At 56.6% G+C, this 23,777-nt stretch overlaps 1 protein-coding gene across 1 annotated transcript in view; it reads right to left on the reverse strand.

Moving 5' to 3' along the window:
- VSTM2L (V-set and transmembrane domain containing 2 like) overlaps positions 1-22,795 on the reverse strand; it is a 32,240-nt gene extending 9,445 nt beyond the window's left edge. Inside the window, exons 1-3 of the mRNA XM_004687200.2 lie at positions 22,442-22,795; positions 3,052-3,221; positions 1,529-1,579 (exon numbers count right to left, since the gene is read on the reverse strand). Coding sequence (XP_004687257.1) covers positions 1,529-1,579; positions 3,052-3,221; positions 22,442-22,562 — 342 coding nt within the window. The 5' untranslated portion in view covers positions 22,563-22,795. The remainder of the gene's footprint in view (positions 1-1,528; positions 1,580-3,051; positions 3,222-22,441) is intronic.
- Between the last annotated feature and the right edge of the window lie 982 nt (positions 22,796-23,777).

The raw sequence follows: 23,777 nt of genomic DNA on the forward strand, positions 1-23,777 counted from the left end.
TGGGGTGCTGTCTGCACTGGGAGATGAGTCTATGCCTGTCTGGGCTTCCCAGCCAGCTCCCGGAGCCCCAGCTGGTGGAGGAGTTGTGGGGCTGGGGGCAACTGTGCAATCATGCTGAGCGCATTTATTTCATTTAACTAATTAGCATCTTCACATTCCCCTCACGTGGGGCCCAGCAGCTTCAATTCTAATCCTCTAAGTCAATTAGATGATTCTCTCCTTTGCCTTAAACCCCAAATAAAATCATAGGAGAGAGAGTTGCAATGAACAGGGTGTTTTAGCACACACAGATCTCTCTATCTGTCCTGGTTTAACTGCTGGGTGTTTGGGCAAGATGGGGTGGGGGGGCGAGGACCTGTTAGAAACGGCTGAATTTCCAGACCCCCAACTCAGAAAGGCCCCGAGATGGATGGTTCAAATGACGCTTTGAAGCTCCCCCCGCCCCCCCCACCCCCGTTCTCTCATCTTCCCGCTTCTTGCTTGAGTGGCCCAAAAGCTTCTTCCCTGGCTCCCCTGTTCCCCAATACCCAGCACTACACCTCCATGCCCGCCTGTGCCCACTTTTACAGAAGCTCTTCTGTGCCTCTGCGTCTCATGGGATTTAGGGTCTCAAGCTACCCCAGAAGACTTAGGAAAGTTGTAGAAGAAGCAGCAGAAAAGAGTAATTTTGAAGCCCCACCCCCAACCCCCTCCCACACACACCCATACTCCTGTGGGCCCCTTCCTTTTGCAGCGTGTCCCTGGAAGAGGTCCAGCCTCTCTCCCCAGCCACAAATGCAGCTCGCCATGGCCACCCAGTCCCCAGGAGGGGAGCACTGTCTGTTGTGCTCTTCCCTCCGCTCCCTCCTCAAGCCCAGAGCCGTTTTTAGGCCCTTTTTTTAGGCCCAACTTTGGATGCCACCTCCCACAAAAACCATCTTCCACCCATCCTGGGCTCCCACCAAGCCCAGCCATAAAGAGCTCGTAGGTCAGCCAAGCACAAGCTCCCGCAGGTATTTAACCCTTCAAGCCTCAGTGGCCTCACCTGTGAAATGGGCACATGCTCGGCCCTTCCCCTTCGAGTTGCAGCAGTGATACAATATGTCAGCACTCAAGAAGGCCTGGTCAGCCTGAAGGCCTTCAGCTGCGGCTCCCCTCCAGGCTCACCCCGGGGTGACCGTGAGATCCTGCCTCAGCCAGTCAAGACGGGCAGGGAAAAAGCCAGCTGACTCACGCTAGACCCTGTGGGTTCCCCAAATAAAAAATGCTGCTGCGGCAGGCACGCATCAGGACAAACACAGCCTTGGCCCGGACAGAGAGAATGCATCTCCTCTCCTGCTGTCATTTTTTGTGCCTGTCATTCAATGAACTTGAAAAATCCCTAGCTTTTAAAAAACAGAGCAGGGCCATTTTTTTCCCCCTCCTTTTTTTCTCCTCCTCCATCTTCTTGCCCAAGCTCCCTACCTCACCGGACTTAAAAAAAAAAAAAAAAAAATGACAGCTGTGTCCTCCATTAGAGCCCTTGCAAGAAGTCATTATCAAAACTCACACTTATTTTGGTCGCGTCCTTTCCTGCGTCTTCCTGCTGAGATGCTTTTAGCTGTTGGGAGTGGGGCGGGCAGAGAGAGCAGACAAGGCGTTAGCATGTGGGGTGAGGACTCCGACCACAGCTGAGATTCTCGCTCTGGAGCCACCGGGTCTGGAGCTGGGGGTCCCTCAGCTCTGCGTCCACTCGGGGGTCAGAGGGGAGGCCGAGCTCAGGAAGACAGAGGAGGTGTCTGGCAGCCGGACGCACGTGTGCAATGCAGGTACCCAGGAGGGCGTCCTGGCAGGTATGGGGTGGGCGGGTGTGAACCGGTGGAAAGGTGTGTGCTCTCAGTGTGTCTACGTGCTCTGCTGTGAATGTGGCGTCACACAAGTGTGTGTTTGTTTGTGGCAGATGCTGTTGGGGTCCGCCCACGTGCCCCACCCACACCCTTCTGGAAGCTGGTCCCGAGGCCCCCAGTGTCAAGTACCTGCTCAGGAAGGGCTCTCTCAGACCTCTGGGGTCCTCTAAGACACGGGGGGGGGGGCGGCTGATGTGCTGGGGACTAGACACCCCAGGAACAAGAGAGGTTAACACGCCTGAACTTGTGAGCGGGCGCTTCATGGGCATGTGGGAACGTGCCGTGTGCGGGTGTGAAGGGGCGGGCACAGCGCGTGCTTGGGCTTCAGCTGTCTACACACAGGTGTCAAAACCAGTGTCTAGCTGCATGCCCCAGCAGCAGACCATGAGACAAAGATTCGAGTGCAAGCAGGGACGTGGGAGGAAACTTCAGCAGGAGTGGATGAGTGAGGGAAGAGGGGAAGGGAGTCCGTAAGGGTCTGTTTCCAAGTCGGTTTCCATGGTGGCCACTGGTGGCCACTCCTGAAGGACACTCAGGCGAGGGTGCAGGAAGCCCTCCAGCTAGGGGCCAGGGATCAGGGTACTTATCCTCCAACTCTCCTCCATGGGAGGTGGGGGGCAGGTTCCATGTCTGGAGAAAACCCTCTGCAGAGTCGCCAGGACTGGCGGTGGGCAGTGAGGCTGTTGGCCAGGGTGGGGGACGCCCATGGACAGCCAGCAGGTGTCCCTCCGGTATGCACTGACGAGGGTGTGTGTGAGCGGTGAATGTGTGTGCCATCCGTGTGCGCGTGCACGCTGGAGACAGCCCGCAACAATGCCGCCCGGGCTGCAGGTCCTTCACGAACCCGCTGCTCGTGCAGCTTGCAGAGGTGGTGGAAGGCGAGTCAGGAGCTGGCCTTGCCGTGCAACCTGGGGCCGGCCAGCTGCTGTCCCTCTGGTCTCGGCTCCCCCACTTGTCCACCAAAGAGTGGGCCTCTGCGCTCCTTGGAGTGCCCTTCTGATGGGGCGACACCCTACATGCTCAGCTGTCCTCTGCTTCTACTGACCGCCATGTCCCCCCCCAACATAAGTCTCCATTTCAGGAAGAAGGAAGGAAGGAGCTGGGTGCAGCGGGGACAGAGCTGGGGCCTGCAGACACCCTCCCCAGGGCCAGGGTCCCCGCCAAATTCGCCTCCCCGGGGCCAAACCTGGTTCGAGGCCCACGTCTGCTTGTCGGTCCAGTCCCTGCGGGTCCGCAGGTACCACCACTGGATCTCCAGCGAGTAGGAGGGGGAGCCGCTGCCGCGGAAGGAGCAGGCCATCTCCACGTCCTCGCCCGTCCGCGCCGTCATGTCATGGGGCGTCTCTGTGAACAGGGCTGTGCAGAGAAACGGGGAGCAGTAGCGGAGGCTCAGGAAACAGCAGGGCCACTGGGCACAGATGGGTGAGGGAGAGGTGGAGAAAGTGAGAGCAGCCAGGCCTGACGGCAGGAGTGGGCTGGCTTCAGGGCCGGGGGGCATCTGGGAAGCTCAGTGGGGCCAGGAAGGGGTGTACAGCTGTGGCTGGCAGCCCATCGGGATGAAGAAGCAGGTACAGGGCCCTGAGTGTCCCCCCACGATGGGGCCTCTCTCCCGGAGTCCGTGGCCCTTAGGAGACTCATGGGGAAGCAGTGGAGAAGAGGAGGGGAGGAACAGTCAGGCGGAAGCTGCCCCCTCTCATCAATTCTTCCAGCTGCCCCACCCAGTTTGCCTTCTGGATTTTTCCCACCTTCAGAACACAGCAGGCAGTACCAGAAACCCACCCAGACCCGGCCCCCCCCCCTGCCCAGAACTCTCCCTGGCTCCTTCCTCACTATAAGAAGGACCAACTCCCTGGGGTGGGGGTGGAGGGGCATCCCCCTATCACTGCCCCTGGCCTCCTCTGTCCTTCAGCCTCTCCTTTCCTGCCTCATTTTGCCCTGCTGTTTTCATACCCTTGAATGCTCTTCCCTTGGTCCTGACTTGCTGGACAAGTCTCTCAACCTTAGCAGGTCAGAGAGGCGTCCCTGACCCCACCGTGGCTGCTGCCCATCTGTAACTCCGGCAGCACCTGTCCTGGCTCCATGACAGCAGGGACCCAGAGCTGCACAGCTCCTGCATGTCTAACTGCTGGAACATTCTCTCTCCCGGGGTTCCCAGACCTGCTTCCCAGGCCCCACCCTGCAGGGCCCAGATCCCTCTTCAAAGCCCAGGGCAGTTGCTGCCCCTGGGCCGGCAGCAGCCCCACCCCACCCACCAGGTAAATGAAGAAACAAATCCCTCCTCCCTATGGCTCAAGGCCCCTCCCCACCATATGTTCTGTCTCTCTCCCTCCAAACAAACACCCTGAGATGTAATTAGAATTCTTCCCTCTTCTCAGGAGCAATTATCTCACCCTGGAAAGATACCTGGCAACATGCAGGTCACCCAGGGAATGTGTCCATCAGTCGCCCCAAGCCCTGTGCCCCCCTGTACTGCTGCAGCCTACTGAGGCGCCCCCACACCCAGGGAGATGCACTCAGCCTTCCAGCCTCTCTGTGCCCCCCTGTCCCCGTTCAACTCGGGGCAGCTCTGTGCTGGAAGCCCCTAGGCTGGGCTCCCCTGCCTCTTCCCTCCCAGGACACTGAGGGTTTGGGGGATGTGGTCGACAAATGCCTCCATCTGGAAGCTTCTGATTTTTTCTGCTGTACACACAGGGTTCCCCGGGGAGCTTTGCGGCAACCTCTTTCTGGACTGAGAGAAAGACTGTAATATCCCTGATCCCCAAAGTCAAAGGTTAATGAGATGCTTCCTGGAGGCTTGGGAGGAGCTGGCTGCTGCTACACAAACAAAGCCTGTTAAAGAGAAATGAATGTTGTCAGAATTATTGGACACACACGGGCAGTGTGAGAGGAGCCTTCTCGCAGGGATCTGAAGTGGGGACTGCTTATTCCTCCAGGCAGGAGAGAAACCAGCTCCCCGAGGGAAGGGACTCCCCACTCTGCATTCTGAATGCTCAGGCCAAAAACTTTACAGCTGTCTTTCACCCCTCCTTTTTGTTCTTACACCCCGTATTCAGCCTGCAGGGCACCCTGTGGGTTGGGCTTCCAGAATACTCTTCCAACCCTTTTGTTCTGCCTCCCCCTGCTGCTTTAGCGACTGAAAACCCCGACTAGGGCCAAAGGGCTCTTTTTATTGATGCAGAATCAGATTTCAGAGAGGGCAGTGTCTGGTCTGGGGTTGCATCACATCCAAGGGTCAGCAAGGTCAGGTTCCAGCTCTGAATCCTCAGTCAGTACCTCTCACCCTTAAACAGCCTGGAGGGACCCCCCACAGCCACCTCTCCGCTAGAACCCCAACAGTGGTCATCTAGAGGGTGCTGTGCCCCAGAGGTAGAACTTGAGCCACATGGATAGGCACATTCAGAATTTCCAATTTTCTAGTAGCTGCGTTAAATAAAGGGAAACCAAAAAATTTAACAGGAGAAATTAATTTTAATTTTTTAATTTAACCTGTGATATCAAGAAACAGTATTTCAACATGTAAAAATCATTAATGAGGGCTTTCAGCTTGGTGGTGAAGGGGCAGTGCGACTGTAGGACCAGGGAACTCGAGGTTCTGGGGCTTTGCAGGAATATCTGAGTCTCCTTGTTCACAGGCAACAGCTTGAAGGCTGCCTCAGCCCCAGCCCCTCCCTGGAGGCCTCCAGGGGAGAAGCGTGTATGTGGGCAGGCCCTGGAATACAGGACTGGAGCCAGGGATGGCAACGGCCATGCTGTGTGACTTTGGGAAAATCGCTATCCCTCTCTGGGCCTCAGCTTGTTCTTCTGCTCCACAGGGGTTAGTCCTGATGGTCCCAGAGCCCCACCAGCTCTGACCACCTGAGGGAGAAAGTGCCGTACATCCAGTGGGCCATTCTTTGCGCTGGAGGAAGGGAAAGGTCACCTTCACTTTCACGAGGGGAAGGTGACATGTCAGCTAGGTCCTGCAGGATGCATGGGAACTGACCAGTGAGGCAAGGAGAGCAAATGTGGGGGGTGAGGGGGGCAGGTGGGAGCCAGGCAGGGAGGAGGGAAATCCAGACCGCTTTAAAAAAAAATTTGCACACCATTTATTAAGCATCTACTACATGCCTGGTTCTGTGCAGACCTGTCTCCAGGCCACTCACTCCCATTTGGTGGGCGAGGCAAATGAGGCTCAGAAGGGCGACGTGACTTGCCCAAGACCCATGCACAGCTAAGTTTTGAACCCAGGTCTGACCAGCGGTGTGACCAAGAACCAGGGGCCCAACAGCCCCTGCCAGGCCTGGGTCTGATCTACAGGTATAGTTGCCCACGAGTTCTGCACCTCTGCACACCTCCAGAGACGGTGCCCTCAGCTCCTCCTATCTCCACTGAAGGTAAGCAGCAGCTCAGACAGGTAAGAGGCCCTCGCTCCCTCTCTGACACTGACTGAGGACCACACCCACACCAGAACTGGAAGCTAATTCACACCCATTTTGCTGATGATACAATGATCATCTCAGGAAAAGATTGCTTGGTTTGTGCCAGGCACCAAGCCTCTTCAGGTGCATTTTCTCACGTCTCCACTCCGATGTTAAGGGGTAGGTATGATCATCAGTGTCCTCATTTTTCAGATGGGGAAGCTGAGGTTCAGAGAAGTTAAGGACTTAGCCAAGGTCGCACAGTGAGAAGCAGTGACATCTGGATGTGTTAGAGGCTTCTAGAGTGCGGGTCTGTAACATGAAGAACTTGTTCCTCTTCTCAGACCCTCCACCGCTTCCCTTTAGCCACCAGATTCCCAGTTTCCATCAGCGTCTCTGCTAAATTGGAGACTTAAAACCTCTTCTTCTCTTTGACTCCTCCCCGTCCCTGAGTCCTCCCTCCCTGCTCAGGTAACTCCTCACAGCCAGTCCCCAGGGAGGCTGGTATAATACAGATTTTTGAGAGGGATGCAATTGTGTTCTGCAGCCCCAGGGCCTGTGAGGGGCTGGGCTCACTGGGAAGACAATTAAAACCCTTGTCCACAAATTAGGATTCTGCGGGAGAAGGAGAAAGGGGCTTGATTGAATGTAACAGCTCCTTCTTTTCTACTTTTAATTGGGGAGTGATGTTTTAATTAACCCCAGGCCCGGTTATCCGGGCCTCATCTCTAGGAAACAGCTTCATGAACCTGGCCTAAGTCAGTGCATCTGGTTTCTGAGAACGCAGAGATGACCTGAAGATCCTGTCCAGCCTTCTAGCCCAGCACACACCTCTAGAGCTTTGCGTACAGACCTGGGCTTGAATCCTGTTTCCTCCACTCCCAAGCTGTGGAGTCTGGACAAGTCCCTTTACCTTTCTCAGCCTCAGTTTCTTTTTCAGAAAAGAAAAGGAGGATTACACGAGGCATTACGTGGCTTATGCCTGACGACAGTAGGTACTCAACAAATAGCTCTCCCTTCCCTCACTCAGCCCCAAATTCTATCACCTCCAGGAAGAGTTTAAAACTGCTTCCTTATTGCCTCATTAGACTATGCCATGGATATAACATCTTTTATTTCTCTTGTGCCTGGGCCCTGAAAGCTTTCATCCAGCTCCTCTTCTCCTTCCTCATCTGCTCCCCACCTCCCTGAAGTCAGCAGCCAGGGAGGGAGCCTCAAGAGGCCCCCAGGGAGCTTGTCTAACAAAGACATCGTTCTCTGTATCTGAGCTGAGACTCCCCAACCCAGACTCTTCAGTTCAATTCCAAATTCCCTTTCTCCCTCTGAACAATCTTCCTACCCGTGCAACCTTCCAATCTCTGACTTGAGGCCGCCTCCTCCAAGAAGCCTTCTAGGAATGGCAGGCCCATCAGTCCTGCCAGAGTGAGAGCCAGCCCTGGTGGCTGGGGCAAGTCTGAGTCAGGGAAACCAAGGCAGAGCTAGAGCTAGGAGAGGCAAAGGGGAGGAGCCCCTTGGGCATCCCCAGCCCATGCCCCTCTCTGGCATAGAGTCCCAGCTTGCCCCAAAACCTCCAAAAAATGGATGGATACACAAATTGGTCTCTCCATACGTGGGATAGTGCTCAAGGCAGGTTCCGCTTCTCTGAGGTATCTACACTCCTCAAAGTCAGAGAGAGAACGGTGGTCACCATGGTGGGGGTGGGCCATCTGGGGGAGTGGCTGTTTAATGGACAGCTTCACTATGAGATGATGAAAAATTTCCGGAAACGGACACTGGTGATTTGCTGCACAGCAACCTGGGTATATTTGACGCCGCTGAACTGTACATTTCAAAATGGACAAGAGGCTACATTTTATGTTGTGCACGTTACCCACTTTCCCCCCATGGCCCCCAGGGATAGTCATCACACACCAAAAATTTCCCTGGACTTGTGCCTGGGAAGCTCCCACCCCGACATTCCTACCGCTTTCGGGTCTTAGCTCCTGAGTCACCTTTGGAGTCTTCCCATGTGCTGTCCTTCCTACTTACCGTGACATTAATTCTCACTACAGACCCCATTTACTGTCCACCTTCCCACACGAGTGTAAGTTCCTTAGAGGCGGAAGATTTGGGTCCATTTGTTTACTGCCGTACCCCGACAGCTAGAGTGATGCCAAGCATGTAGGTGTTCGGCACGCACGCTGCCTTTATTAAACAAGACACACACACAGGGCCCTGGCAGAAGGCAGAGGAAGGCTGCCAACCTCCCTGCTCCGGGCCATCTGCAAGCTCCAGGAAGCCTTCGTGCTTGGGGTGTCCCAGTGGGAAGCTGCCAGCCCTGAGGGCCAAAGCCAGGCTCCCAGGCTGGGCATCCAGAGCCCTGGCCCCTGCTGACCCCTCCCATGGGCCCCTGGGGGCACTGCCTGCCAGAGTTCCTGGAACCTGGCCCCAGGTGCACCCCCCCCAGTCTTCCGGGCCCCCGGACAGTCTCACTGCCCCACTGGAGTGTGTTAGAGACACACATCCAGGTGTCTGTCTCCAGCCTAGGAGCGCCCAGGGCGGGGCCCCATACTATCCAGCGAGGCGCAGGCGCACAGAGGTGCTGTTAGGCCTGTGTTGAATGGGCAGGGTTGGCTGGATGGATGGAGGAAAAGATAAGACAATACTCAGAGGACTTACGAGAGGAGCTGCAAGAAAGAGAAATAAAGATCGCTCATTTGTTCATCCCCTGGACACCTACTAGGTGCCAGACTGGAAGTGCTGTGGGCACTGGGTCCGTGGCAGCAGGGTCAGGAAAGACAATATGCACACAGGCAGCCAGGGAGGCCCTAAGCAGTCGGAGCCCAACGGCTGGCCCCTTCCACCGCATGACTCTCACAGCCACCTGGTACCGGGCCCAGCTGGTCCACAAGGGTGCAGCCGAGGAGACGAGGAGATGGCCAGCCAAACTGTCAGGTGCGTGGCTGGACTTGACAGCCAGAGTTTGAATGGAGAGGGGGAGTGAGGGGAGGATGTCAGATGGAAGAAAGATAGAACGGAAAGACCCCCAAGTCCAGCCTTTTGGGGTCCATCTCTACCATTCCTGCAAGAGCCTTGTACCACCTGCACTATTATTTACTTAATATTTATTTTCAAAGCATCTTTCCCTTTTTACTTAAATAAATTCAGCTTAAAAGGAGACTTTTATTACTGCCATAAATGAAAAATCAGCATCACTTGCCATAAATAGAGGGTAACTGTAAAAATAAACACTATGAAAACCAAACAATGCTCGTAAATTCCAGTCAAGGAAGGCTGCTGGCTGGAGAACACGAGCCCCAACCTCCTCTTCCTCGTAAGGAGGAGGACAGGTACCGGTCAGGTGAACTCGGAACAGCACCAGGCAGAGACTTTCCCTGCCCTGAGGGTCCCACTGTGGCGGCAGCACCCTGTGGCCACCTCCCGCCTCCCCAGCTCTGGCCTCGGTTGGCCCCTGGTCCGCTGGCCCAGCTCTCGTCCGCTTCCTGCCTGCAGGGGCCCTGGATGGCCGCCCTCCTGCCCCTGGGCCTTCAGCGCCCCCTAGCGCCCCCTGACGCCCCGGCAGCCTCCGGCTGGCTCTGGCTCACCGCCACGAGGTTCCCGGAGCTGGAGCCGCAGACTCAAACGCTGCTCAACCCAGGGCAGGACCTCGCAGGATCAACCTCCTCCCCCAACATGATTTCCGCATTAAAACAAGTATGAATATATTGTGGAGGCGGATACACGCTGCGTGAATCTTGAGTGAAACGATAACACCAAGGAAATGTTGCTGCGTGGGGAGCTGCTTCCACTCGCGAGGGAAAGCCCCATCAGGCCGCCAGTCTGATCCATTCTCCCTCGGCCTCCGGCTCCAGGGACCCCAGCTAAGGCGGGAGGGGCTCAGGAGGACAGAGGGGCGGGAGCAAGCAGGGGCTGTTTACGCTAGAGGGTGCGAGGGTGCCAGGGGCAGCTCCCCCGACCTGGGGCCTGATGAGCTGCGTGGTGGGTGCGAGTCGCTGCTCTTGTCTGACTTTCTATTCCCACATGTGGCATAGTTAAAAAACGTTTTTGGGCCCTCCCTGGTGGCGCGGCGGGTTAGAGCACAGCACTGAGAAGCTAAAGCCGCTTCAGCACTAGTTCTATCCCCGCCTGCCCTGGGGGTGATCCACAGGGCACAGCAGACTCAGCAGTGTACTTCCCCGATCTTCCTGATCTGCTCCCCACTCTGTCTCTGGTGAATCCTCTCACCACCTCTATACCTCTGGCCTGTACCCCAGTTCCATATGCACAAATAAATCTTAAAAAAAAAAAAACAACTTATTTGGGCCCTCCCTGGTGGCACAGCAGGTTGGAGAATAGCACTGCAAAGCTGGCCACAGCCACTTCTGCATGAGTTCGACCCCCGCCTGCCCTGGAGGTGATCCACATGGCACTGGAGACCTCTCCTGACCCTCCTGCTGCTCCCCTCAGCGGTGTACTTCATCAGTTGGCCTGTTCTGCTCCCCACTCTGTCTCTGGTGAATCCTCTCACCCCCCTACACCGCTGTTCTGTACCCCAGTTCTGTATGCATAAGTAAATAAAATCTTTAAAAAAGAATTCTTAAAAATAAAATTTATTTGGGGGACTTAATGAGCCAATATAGGTGAAAAGCCTGTTTTGGGGTGCAGGACACAGAACTCAACACCCAAGAGTGCCTGGTACTTCCACTCACTGCTGCGTTTTCAGCACACTCAAGAGCACACTCCCATCCTGGGGCCCCTGAGTGGGATGTGGGCTGCCCCATCCGATAACAATGGCAATAGTATTGTCTTCGCTTGTGCTAAGGCTGGTGACACCGTGCTCAGTTTCCTCATCTGTAAAATGGGGGTAACATGAGCTACCCCTTAGGGCTGCTGAGGATGAAATTCCACCCACAGAGCAGACTGCCTGGCACTGAGTGTGTGTTATCGAGGGGCTTCCTTTTTATTTATATAGTTTGTTTTAACTGAAATAAAATTCACATATCATAAATTAGCCATTTTAAACGGAACAATTTAGTGGCATTTAATGCATTTGCATTATTGCACAACTACCACCTTGATCTTGTCCCAAAACATTTTCATCAGCCCAAGAGGAAATACCCATGAAGCAGTCACTCCCCATCCCGACCCATCCTGGCAACCACCAATCAGTGTTCTGTTTCTATGGATTTGCCTACTCTGGATATTTCATATAAATGGAATAATACAATATGTGGTCTTTGGGGATGGACGTTTTTCACTTAGCATAATGTTTTCAAGGTTCATTCACATTCAAGCACATATCAGATTTCATTCCTGTTTAGAGAGGTGTTTCTTGAATAAAATAAAACATCTCACTGAATTCCCAAAGCCACCTGGGAAGTTGCCACTATCATTCTCCTCTTCGTGCAAGTGAGGAAACTGAGGCACAGAGTGGGTGGGGAGGGGCCCAGGTCCCCAGCCAGGTGGGGCTGGGGCTGGGGGCGGGCGGCTGCCAAGGCCCCCCCTGCACATGGAGGGAGACAGCAGTGGGTTTGCCAATCCAGGGAGCCTCAAGGAGAATGCAAGTGTCTGGCATGTGCAGGACTGTGGGAGCGGAGATGTGCTCTGTGGAATTCCCGCCTCCTCTTCCTACTAGGCGGGCCACGGGGAGCGAAAGTGTTTGGGAAGGAGCAAGGCGGGGACATGCAGGGTCCTGGAGAGGACGGCCACCCTGACGTGTGGTCCACATCCCCTCCTCACCTGCGCGTCCTGCGAACCGCACCTTCTGCACGCAGCGACTAGTGAGATGCAGAGAGGTTGACGGGGCCAGGGTTTGAGCCCCAGAGTCTGAGTGATTATTCCTGCTGCCTGTCCAGGGCGGGGTTGGGGGCATATGCAGGGAGCAAAGGGAGGTTCAGCTGCCACATAGCGACCGGTTGTCCCAGGTCCCCACAAAGGGCAGGCCCAGACCCACCGAGGAGAAGAAGTGAGAAATGTGGGAAGAGGCCAGGGTGGAGGGAGGGGGCCAGGCCCAAGGGGCCAGAGCAGAAAGGGAGAGCCAGAGGCAAGGGCACCCAAGGCAGGTGCTCAGACTAACAGTGGGGGCTGAGGCAGACCCCAGGGATGCTGCAGAGCAGGGCTTCTTGCAGGCTCCCAGTGGGCAGAAGCAGAGGGCAGCGTGGCCCAGCTGCCCCCCAACCACCCCCAGCCCACAGGGGACACAGCCCCCGCCTGTGGTGTTCAGGAACCAGGGGGTGCTGCAGTACCTCGTGGGCTCTGGGCCCAGACTGCACCAGCTGCGGACAGCAACTATATTTCCCTGTAGTGGGCACGTCTCAGCCTGGTTCCTCACCTGTAAAAAGGTGGGGGGGGCCTCAAAGGGACCAATTCCTGTAAGGCTGGCACACAGTGAGCTCCAGAGAGCATTATTATGATGCTGATGACACCATGGGGGTGGGGGTCTTGCTCCAGGCCCTCCCTCCCCAAAGCTCCCACCCCCTAATGCCTCACTGAAGACTGGCTAAGCTCAGTCTGGCCTTTGCGATCACTGCACTATTCTAGAACCAGCGGCTCTGAGAGAGGTCTGCCCTACCCCAGGGCCTTTGTTCTTGCTACTCCCTCTGCCTGGGAGGGAATTTAACAGGAGGATGCAGAGGCTCCTGGGTGCTGGGAGCTCCCTGCACCTCACTGGAGTTCAGGGACCTCAACTGGGGGCTCTGCTGTGGGCATAAGACCAGCTGGCCAGTCACGGGGCCCCAGCCCCACAGACCTTACCATCAGCTGTCAGCCAGCCTGCCCTCACACCCTCCTCTGGCTGCAGGGAGACCATTAGCGTGGCTTTGTTTTGAGCGCTATTTCCACTACCATGTGCTCTGGCCGCCAGGCCTCCATTAGGGACCCTTTCCTGGGGCCGATGACAGGCGGCAACAGCTCCCCAGCGAGCTGCCCGTAATTGCTGCCGCCTCCGAGGCCGGAAACGATTTTTTTAAAGCCTCACAAAGCAAAACAGACACCCTACCGGCTGCTCCAGTCTTAATGCCTTCAGCCAGGAACCAAGCCCGGGGGCTGTAATAAAGAGGTTTCAGTCAAGATCCCCGACCCCAAGAGAGGACCCCAAAAGACGACCCCAAGAGATGCCCTACACCTGGCAGGCTGGTGGGGGAGGGTCAGGGAACAAAGTTGAGGCTCTGCTACCTTGCTGTGAATGAGGTGTGGGCCCCAGCCCACATGTCTCAGATCCCCCCTCTGAAGATGGGCACACTGGTGCCTGCTGGGGTGAGCCTCGAGAGCTCTCACGGCAGGTCAGGGGCCTCCATGGGCTGGCGCATGAAGGAGAGAGCCTTCCAGGTGGAGGAAATGGCTTGGGAACAGGTGAGGAGAAGAGCTTGGTGTATGCAAGGACCGGAAAGGAAGCCAGTGGGTGTGCGCACGCGTGCACGCAAGAAAAACGCACCCACGCGCGTGTGCACAGAGGCTTGCTGAGCGGGTACATGCCCCAGCCCCCTCTCTTTCAGGGCCCGCATTTCCTTCAGCCTTCGACACTGCACTCACCCAGCATCCAACAATCCCACACGCTCAGCCCTTTCCCCTTTGCCTCTGAGTCCTGCTGGCTCCGCTTTCCACAGCCACTCTGTGCCCTCCCCTTTGGGAAACTTCCAGGGCCATCCCTGCCCTCAGGGTCACTGCAAGCCCTGCAGCCAGGGTTTTCCAGACACACAGACACCGCTCATTTGGAAATCAACCCCAGGAGGGCCCAGGCAGCCAGGCAAGACCTCTGCTGGCCTCCGGCGTCCCCTCTCAGTCCTCGCTTCCACGGGCCAGAGCGAGGCCTCCTTCCCCCAGGAAGCCTTCTCTGACCGCAGGGCCCTGGGAACCTCCAGGGGCCTCCTCCGGTGCGTGGCTCTCATCGCTGGCTTACTGTCCACTGCTGCTCTGCCAGGCCCGCCCCTGAAGACACTCACCAAAGGCTTGCTGGGGGAAAAGGAGAAAGCTGCTTTCCAGAGGCCTCCCCAGGTCACTGGAGAACAGGGGAAGGGAAGGCCTCAGCTCCACACCAGCTCTGGGCACACTGCCATGTGTCCTGGGACCAGTCCTAGCTGCTGTCTGGCCTCAGTTTCCTCCCTGGTGAAACGAGAGCTGCCTCCCCTGAGTGCCACCGCTGGGCTTTTGAGGTCTCTCCAAAACCTCTGACATGAGGCAAAACAATGAGGCCTTTTCCTGAGTAAACGATCCAGTTTTCTTCAGATTCACAGTAGGTTTGCAACTTTCCCAAAAAACTAGGAACCACTAGTCTAGACAAGCTCCCTGCCCCTGGTGGCATTAGCACTTGGTCATTCATTTATTCACTCTCTCATTCATTGGACATTTCTTGGGTGCCTGCTCTGCGGGTGTCGTGATAAAAGGAACATCTGTGCGTGCGACCCTGAGATGCCATCCGGAGAGAGGAGTATGTGTGTGTGCTTACGGACAGGAGGGAGGACCCAGGTGGGCAGATGGTCACCGCAGACACAGAGGAAGGGACAAAACAAGGTGGAGAAGGACAAAGACTAAGATACAGAGCGAAAGAAGGGACACTGAGCGATCTAGAGGCAGACCAGGGACAGGAATGTCCAGTGAAAGGTGCCGAGAGGCAGGCAGGCAGGGCCCTGCCACAGACGGGCACTTCCGGACCCTGCACTGATTGACAGGTCTGAGCCAGGAAGCCTCCCAGCTCTGGCTGACCCTTCTAGACGCTCCCAGCCTTGCTTCCCATGGGCATCATCTAGCAGGGAGGCCAAGGAGGCTGGCACAGAAGCAGGGATATGGGGCAGGGGCTACCAGCTGGCACCTTAGGCAGGACACCAAAGGACTATCCAGGATCCTGCCCACGTGCTCGACACCCAAATCTCTCACCCTAGACACACAGGGGGAAACATCACCAGCCCTGTGAAGCCAGGCAGGACACCGAGGTCACATGCATGCCCCAGACTCCCACAATGCCCCTCTGACGGCGATGGACTTGGGCCCAGGAGCCGAGACACCCAGGTGTTCTTCCAGCCAGACCCAGGTGACCTCGGCACTTTACATCACGGACCCTGAGAGCAGCTGATGAAGTCAGGTCACCGCCACGGAACACATCCACCTCTCTGGCAGCCAGGTGAGCTGGGGGGTGAGGGTGGGAGCTAAGACTCCAGCTGTGCTGCTTCAGGGCTGGGGAGGGGCGCGTCAGGGCGCGTCAAGTCTGTCTGTGCCATCGGACAGCTGTGTGTCCTTGTCTGTGAGATGGGAGCGCCCTCCTCAGGTAGGACGTGAGGACTGAATGAGGAGGAATGAGAGGAAAGGGCTGATGAACCCTGGGGAGTGTTTGGGCTCAAGGACCCCTGAAAACACAGGCGGGTGAGGGAAGCAGCATATGCTGGATGGACCCCTCCATGGTCTCCTGGGCTCCGTGCCTACCTGCCTGCTAGAGGACAAAGGGCAGGGCTTGGGGGGAGACAGATGGGAGAATTCTAGGGGCTCAGAGCTTAAGTGGATTCACCATGGTTCAAGTGGGGAAACTGAGGCCCAGGGATAGGCAGGGCCCTGATAAGTCACCCAACCAGGCAGGGGAAGGGGATCTACTTCCCCCACCCCCAACTCTGGCACTTTAACTCAGACTTAGAGTTACAGAGGAGTACCTGCCCCACCCTCGACACCAATGACAGCGAAGGCCCCGTCTGCCATGCTAGCTGTGGGACCAGGCACCCCAGGGTGGCATTCTGCTTCCTGGCCGTCCCGCACTCCCGCCGACTGCTGTGTGACCGATCTTCATGCACATTCACTGCGTTCTGACTTCCTTGCCTGCGTCGCTAGTCTTTGCTGTTTTGAGAAAAAGGGCGGGAGTCCCCTTTATAATATCTCCAACTAAAACCAGTGGGCCTACCTTGTGTCCTCTCTGAGATCACCCCAGGAACCGTCACTGCCTCCTGAACCAGTGCCCTCCTCTGGGCTGAGTGCCACCCCTGCTTCTCACCTCTTATCGCAATTCATACTTCTATATTTTTATAGGTTTAGTTGTCTGAGCAGGAACCTTATCTGTCTTCTTCACTGATCTGTCCCCAGGGGCTTGAAGAGCCTGCCTGGTGCACAGCAGTTGTTCAACTGATGGTCATGAATGGACCGAGAATGAATGAGCATGCACCCAGCGAGGGCTGGGGCCCCTGCGAGGCGGGAGCGCCCAGTGTGAGGAGCACAGGGCCTGAGGCGGCCTGTGAGCCAGCGTGCCCCCAAGCCCGGTCACCCCCACCCAAGGCGCTGCGCACACCCCACTGCTGCATCCTTCTGCTTGTCTATAACCTAACCCACTCTTCTTACTATCCCCCATTAGTCTCATCCCAAACAATCATATCTGTGAAATTACAGTTTTGATGTGCTGGTTGTTTTTTTTTTTTTCTAATTCACATTAAAATAAATACATAACTATTAAACTGTAAGAGGCTTGGCTGTTCTTTTTGAAATCATCTCTCAGGTAGGACCCTGTTGCCGAAGGCCATGGGGCACTTTAAAGAAAGGTTTCAACTGGGAATGGTGAGCTCCTGAGGCCCCTCTGCTGGCTTGGAGGGGAGGGGCGTAGCAGGCAGCCCTCCAGCTCTCCAACTGCACCTCCTTTTTCTGCAGCAGTAGGAGCTGGGGTCACCAGCTGGTAGAGGGGTAGGTTTCTTCCCCCAGTGAGAACACTGCTTCTTTTTGTGATGGAAGATTTCTGTCAGGACCTGGGAGAGGAGGACACACGGGGGCCCCATGACCTGCAGGGGACCCCATTACCTTCACGGGACCCCATTACCTGCAGGGGACCCCATTACCTTCTGGGCTATAGCATCTCAGATGTACCCTGTATGGGGTGGACCCACCCACTGCAAGGTGAAATCACCCTTACCCACTCCTGAGGGTCCTTGTGGTCACAGGAATGAGGAAGGACTCCACATTTGTGATTTTTCTACTCAAAACATGGATTTAAATGCAATTAAAATTACATGCATGTTCAAAACTAATTCTTTAGAATGAGCAAAAGTTTAAGAATTTGGACTCAGACTCTACATTGTTCTCTTCACCACCTACTTGTTCACTCCCTACCACCTCCCTGTGCTGGGCATTGTGGTGGGTGCCGGGACCCCAAGGAATGGGCCCCATCCATGCCCGGAAGCCCCTGGTCATTACAAGGGCGGGAGTGCCTGGAAAGGAACCCATGTGCCCAGCTCCCTTTGGGCTTGAGAGGCCATCAATGCCATCAACAGCTGATTCCCATCCCTAAAGTCCAAGGTCATGGCTGAGCACCAGGAAGTCAGCTTGCTTCATGCCACCACCAAGCCCTCCTCTTCCTCACACTGACCCCTTGTGGGGAGGCCCAGGTCACTGCATGCACCTGGTCCTGCCTCTCCCCACTCATTTGATCTCCAACCCGGGAGGGACTTGGGAGGTCACAGAGGCAGGGTTCTGGTCTCGGGGTAGCTTCCACTGCTACGCCTAGTGTGGAATGAGGGGGTAGCCACCTCCTCCCAACTCGTGCCAATCTGGTGACCTTGGGCCTCTCCCTTCTACTCTGGACATCAACAGCCTGTGTGCATGGGCCCTGCACCAACTGCCAGCTTCAAATTCAGGCCCCAACGTTTGGTGTAGGACTATGGGTAACCCTCTAACCTCGGTCTCTTCGGCCATACACCAGGCACGGAGTGTCCCCTCCACTTGGAATCTTTCAGGATTCAGTGCGACCATCTGAGGCCAGCTGAGGCCCTCGCGTCACACGCAGTAAGACATTGGCTCCCGTGGATTTGTTTGTACAGAGTTGGATGAGGTGATCCCAAAAGGCAAGCCCTCACCTCCTCAGCAATTTGGAGCAACGACCCCTTGCCCTGAGTCTTCCCTCTGTGAGGGGGGCTTCCCTGGCTGGGTCTGAGCCTGGGGGGCCGGCAGGGAGCTGCATCTCCTGCCCTGGCAGCTGGGGGGGGGCACTTTCCCGTGGCCCTGACCCTGCCCTCTTGTGTGCCTGGAGACGCCCCACAACACTCCTATGTCACCTTGGCAATGAGCAGAATTCCCAGTCCTGCTGGGCGCCCACAGCCCCTTCCTGCGCTTGGGGAAAAGGCCCAGGGAGCCGCTGACAGGCAAGGTGTCAAAACCAATTGGTGTGAAGGACTTGGGGAAAACGGCTTGTGAGGGCCAGTTCCCCACAGGAGGCAGGGAAGCCCTCAGCCTTGGGCGGGGTGTTTACAGGCATAATTGATAGAATAATCACCAATACCCGAGACAACGGCAAGCACATTTTTAACATCATAACCTTCGGAAGACAGCACTCAATTTTCTCTGTCTCCCAGCCACCAAACCAGCCAGCTTATTGATGTCGAGATACCACCAGTTCGGTAAGGAACTAGAGAAAGCCAGAATCATTTTTCAGTGCACAGGCTGTTTGCCAAATAGCCTGGCGGCCCCTGCCCCTCCCCCAGCACCCCACTGCTCCCTCCTGGCAACAGAGAGAAGCTCAGGACAGTGAAGCACTCAATGGACAAAGCGCCAGACCAAGCCAGGATCTTTGTCTGCATTGGGTGTATTAATAATTGAAGGTGCTGGCCCAGGGGTGTGTGTGTGTGTGTTTGTGTGTGTGGCAAGGCAGAGGTGGGAGGAGAGATGCTCACTGCAGTATAAGGCTCCCTGGGGCTCCTCTCAGAGTCCACTTAGGGCTCTAGACTGGACCTCTCCTGCACTCGCAAAACTAAACAAATCACCAGCGCACAGTTTTTCGTCCCCACGTCTCATCAGGTTTGGGTGAATACTTAAGGCTCCCTAACTCCAGGCTGCATGAGAAGCATCAGAGGGGCTTATTAAAATATGGGTCACTTTGGCCAGTGGAGATGGGGGACCCCAGGACCTGCTTTTCAACTCATACCCTCAAGTGATCCCAAGTCAGAAGGCCTGCAAGGACCCTGCCTTCCAGATGTCTGCCCTAGGTGAGAACTGGAAAGGACACTGAAGAAGCCCAGCCCGGCTGCCATGTAACCCCAGCAAGTTCCTGTTACCTTCCGGGCCACTGATTCCTCTCAGCGGAACCCACCTGAGAAGCTGGAAGGGGATGTGCTTGGATGGGCGGCACAGAGGAAGTTTGGCCAGACACGCCTACCTCGAGGCTGTTCTGGAGGAGGGAGGCCCAGAGCTGCCAGGCAACCTTCCTTCTAGCTCAGGTCTCCAGCTCCCAGCGCACACTCAGTGACCTTGGGCAAGTCATTTGCCCGCTCTGCACCTTGGTTTCCTCTTATGTCCAACGCCAGCTTTGCCGGACTTGAGTCTCAAATAATGTCAGTCTTAGTAAGTCAACTCTGACAGTAGGCATTTCAGAAATGGCATCTCCCTTTCCCCCGACCTCCGCTGTGCTCACGGCGACGAGCTAATCCTTTCTGGATTGTCCTAGCTGACAATTCAAAACTGCTGCCATGTGCGAACCTACTAGGCACATACACTGACCATCAACACTCCCAACTCCTCACGCCTCCCTAGGAGCTGGTCACCATTCAGGCCCCACTCATTCTTCAAGCCTTTCAGAAGCCTTTCAGAAGCCCTCCGTGAAGTGGGCTGAGTGGAGGTGGCAGGGGACGGGAAGCAAGACAGATGTCCTTGCAGACCCATCTGACCGCGAGCTCTTCCTCTGACGAGCCTGGGGCGGGTGGGTGATGGTGTGAGCCTGGCGGCTGGGCTGGGCTCAGATGGAGCTGGAGAGGTGGGTCCCAGCAAGTGGTTGGGGTCAGTAGGTCCCACTTTTAGGCCCCCACTCCCATCCCAGACACAGAGCCACCTCCCTAACCTGGCCACATTTCCTGAATCAGCTCAGGCCACGCGGAGCCTAGAATAATGAAACGATCAGGCTCCAATCTGCTAAACAGCAATTTCTGGGCTTTTTCAGCACACACAGCTTTTATCAAATTGGTATTCTCCTCCTGAACACAAATGGCTTATTAGACATGACCCACTTATTCGCCGCGTCTCACTATCATTAATAACAGTTTCTTTTTGTGATTAAGTGAGTGGCTCCAACCCTTCCTGTGGTGGCTGCGCTGGGCCCGGCACAGGGCGGCCACTGCTTGGTGACTTTGAACCTGGCATTGTTGGGGGAAGGCAGCCTGGTCCCTGTAGAGCAGCCCAGCCGCTTCATTTCTTGAGGGTCACGGGGAGCCCCAGCGGGGTAACTCACTTGCCCAGAGTCACGCGGGGAATCAGTGAGAGGAGCGAGGCTCCCGGTCGGAGCTGTCTCCTCTCCACCGAGCCCTCCTCTGGGCCTTGTCTGGACCTCTCCAGGGCTGAGCTGTGCCCCTAAGCATGCCTGGCACCAGGAGAAAGGCAGAGCCTGCCGCACAAAGGGCAGGTCCTGCTTCCTTTTCGGGCCCCAGAATGGTAGAGCGGCACCCAAATCCTTGGGGCCTGGGGCTCCAGGAACAGGGTGAGGGTTAACCTCAGGTTTCTCCAGGGACAAGACTCAGGAAAGCTCTTCTTTGGAAAACCTTCCTCGTGTGAGTTTCAACTGTGCCAAGGAACTGAGCTGCCAGAGGAGGAGAGCAGAGGAAGGAATTCCCAGTTTGCCTTGAGTGGCAGAGACTCTAACAGCCGGATGAACGTGTCCTGGAAAAATCACTATCTTTGTCCGAGAGACCCTAGGGCCAGTGCCAGTTCAGCCTCTCACTGTGTGACCTTGGACAAGTCCCTTGACCTCTCTGAGCTCCCCTTTCTCCATCTGGACATTGAGGCTCAAAATAACCTTTCCCCTATTTACCAGCCAGGTTGGTAGAAATTACATGAGGGGTAGGAATAAACGATACGCAGAGCAGTTACTGTCAAACGTGGTAAGGCAGTAAGTCGTGGTTCCCCCAAAGCAGAGAACCTGAGAAGGGTTTTGGGAGCTCCCCTACCGCCTGAAGCAACCCCCCTCACACGTCACTCCCCATGAAGCCGTCTCTGATTATCTGCTCATCTTCCTCCCCTCCCAACCCCCCAACCCCCAGCGCTTACTCTTTCCCATCAGAATAAACCACCCAGTTCTGTCCTTTGTGCAAACCTCCCCCGAGTCGGGCAGAAAGTGCCCAGCACTGGTGCTGCAGCCTTCCCCACCACACAGGGAACCCCTGCAGGCACAGATGGCTGGAGGAAGGGTCTCCATTTTCATCTACGCCTGTTCCCCATGACAGCATAGGAACCCCCACAAAAGTCAGTCTCAGACAATCCAACTCTGTTGCCAACTTGAGCTCCTCTGGGGCTAACAGGAGCTTCCACACTCAGGCAACCAGGGCTGGGAATGCATGCTTGCTCCCCGCTCCCACAGCAGTGGAGTTGAGATTTCCCACATTTCAGTCCTCGGACTGAGGATGAGGGTAGATGGCCCTCGGAAGGTTGGCACGGGCTTCTTGCCCACCCCTAGAGGTAGACAAAGCTCCTGGCATTCCTGCCTCCCCGACCTCCCTGTTGACTGGAAGCAACAATCCCAACTATTCCAGCTTCTTCGTCTTTGTGGGGCTCCCCCCAAGCCTTCGGTCCACCCACCTGCCAGGGGTGTCTGCAGCCCCAGGCTACCAGTTCTCAAGAAGCAGGGTCTTCTGTTCCCTAGGACTTTGGCCCATGACTTAGGGAGCAGCTGTGGAGAGGGAGAGAACAAGGGCAGCTGTGGGGTTAAACCCACAGAGGGGCAGTAGATGGGCAGAGAGGGGTGGGCGAGCAAAGAGTCTTCACAAGTATGTGTGTATTTGCCAGTGTGTCTGCAGGTGGGCGGATGGGCAAGAGTTGTGCAGAGTGTATGCGCCTGAGTGCCAGTCGGCAGGGGGTGAGCCCTCCAGCCTGGGTGCCTGGTGTGTGTCTGTAGTGGCCGTGAAGTGCGAGTGTTTGTGAGTGAGGAAGGGGTTCTGAGGTGCCTGGAGATGCGTGAGGAGAGGAATTGTGTGAGGAAGCAGCGAGTATGGCTCTGAGTGTGCCCGTGGCTGTGGGCAGCTGTGTGGTCGCGGAGCTGTGTGTCCACGCGAGTGTCTGTGTGTGGGTAAGCGGGGCTCCGTGACAGCGGATTCTCTCCTCCGCGGGATCGCCAGGGTGCCGGGGTGGCTCACTGGACCCGACAGGGGGCGCCCCAGGACTCTTGCCTCTGCCAGCGCAGGTTCGAGCCTGGGGACCGCTAAGTTGGAGCCGGGCAACCCGGGTGGGGTTTGGTGGGAAGTCCGCGGGGTCGGCGACCGAACTCACCGTGACCGGAGACGTGGTTGTCCCAGGGCGCGTGGCCGGCGGGCCGCGTGGCTCCGCCGAGTTGCAGGAAAAGTGCCAGGTAGTGGAGGGCGCCCAGCGCCAAGGCGAGCGGGGCCCCCATGGTGCTCGCTCGGGCCGGGGGCGCCGCCGCCTTACATCGGGGCTCAGCAGACTGCAGACCCTGCGCCCGCCGGTCCCTGCCCGGTGCGGCCTGGCTGCCCGACTCCGGTCGCTGCTCCTCGCCAGCTGAACCTGGCCCGGCCCCGGCCCCAGCCCTCGCCGGGCCCCGGCCCAGCCCCGGATGCGGACAGCGAGCGCACGCCCAGCCGGTCGCCTCCGACTGCGGGACTCTTCCCTTCCGCGGAAGGCCACTCCGCTCGGCGCCGCCGCCGCCGCACCCCCTCCCTCCCACTCCTCCCGCCCGCCCAGAGGAGGCGGCGGCGGAGGGATCTGCCGCTTGATTTATCATCAAAGTTTTGCCCAGGCTGGGATTTTTAAAGCGGTACCCGCAACTTCCCCCGCCCGAGAGCGCGGCTGGGGGACGGATGGGACGAAGGGAGCTACCCGAGGGACCCCCTTCCCGCAAAGCATAACACAACTGGCTTCTGACGCAAAAAATATTTTCAGCGGGATAAAGGGGAGAAACCAATCCACCCGCCGCCAGAGCTAGTGCACTCAGAGGGTGCACCCTCCAATTTGCGGGTGGCAGGGAGGCAGGTGGGGGTGAGAGGACAGGTGAGGGAGAGGTACGGTAGGAACCGGGACTGAAGCCCAGAGCCCTGGTGATAGCTTGCAGCCTGTGGCTGTGTGATCCTGTCGCCGTGTCTACCCTGGTCTGAGCCTCGAGGTGTGCATCTGAGAAATGGAAACGTTAGCTACCTCCAGGGGTCGTCGCGAGGATTTAGGAAATGGTGTATGTAAAGCGCTTAGCCATCCACACCTGTGAAGGGCCCCATTGTTGCAATTGTTGTTGTTCCCTCTATGGGACTCAGTTTTCCGGTCTGTAAAATGGGATTGAGTGAGGCAGGTCAGCTGCTGGGGCTACGTCTAGTTGAGAGATGCTGGGACCTACGTATTGGATTGGATCGCCCCCTTCTGGGTTGTACGGCTCCCTTCTTAGGGTGGATAGGCCTAGACAGAATATTGGGGTGGGGATGGGTGGTGGTGAGGGGGAGGGGAATAATGAATCCATTCCCATTCTCAAGAGCAGAATCCAACGAGATCCTCAGATTCTTCCCCGGGTTGAAGTCTCCGAATGATGCTGTCGGGACAGACATTCTGTGCAGTCACAACGGTGGACAGCGAGTCTGACCCTGGAAGAATCCCTCCTGCTCTC

This window comes from Condylura cristata, unplaced genomic scaffold (assembly GCF_000260355.1).
Source record: "Condylura cristata isolate star-nosed mole 26May11 unplaced genomic scaffold, ConCri1.0 scaffold00022, whole genome shotgun sequence".
Lineage (NCBI taxonomy): Eukaryota > Metazoa > Chordata > Mammalia > Eulipotyphla > Talpidae > Condylura > Condylura cristata.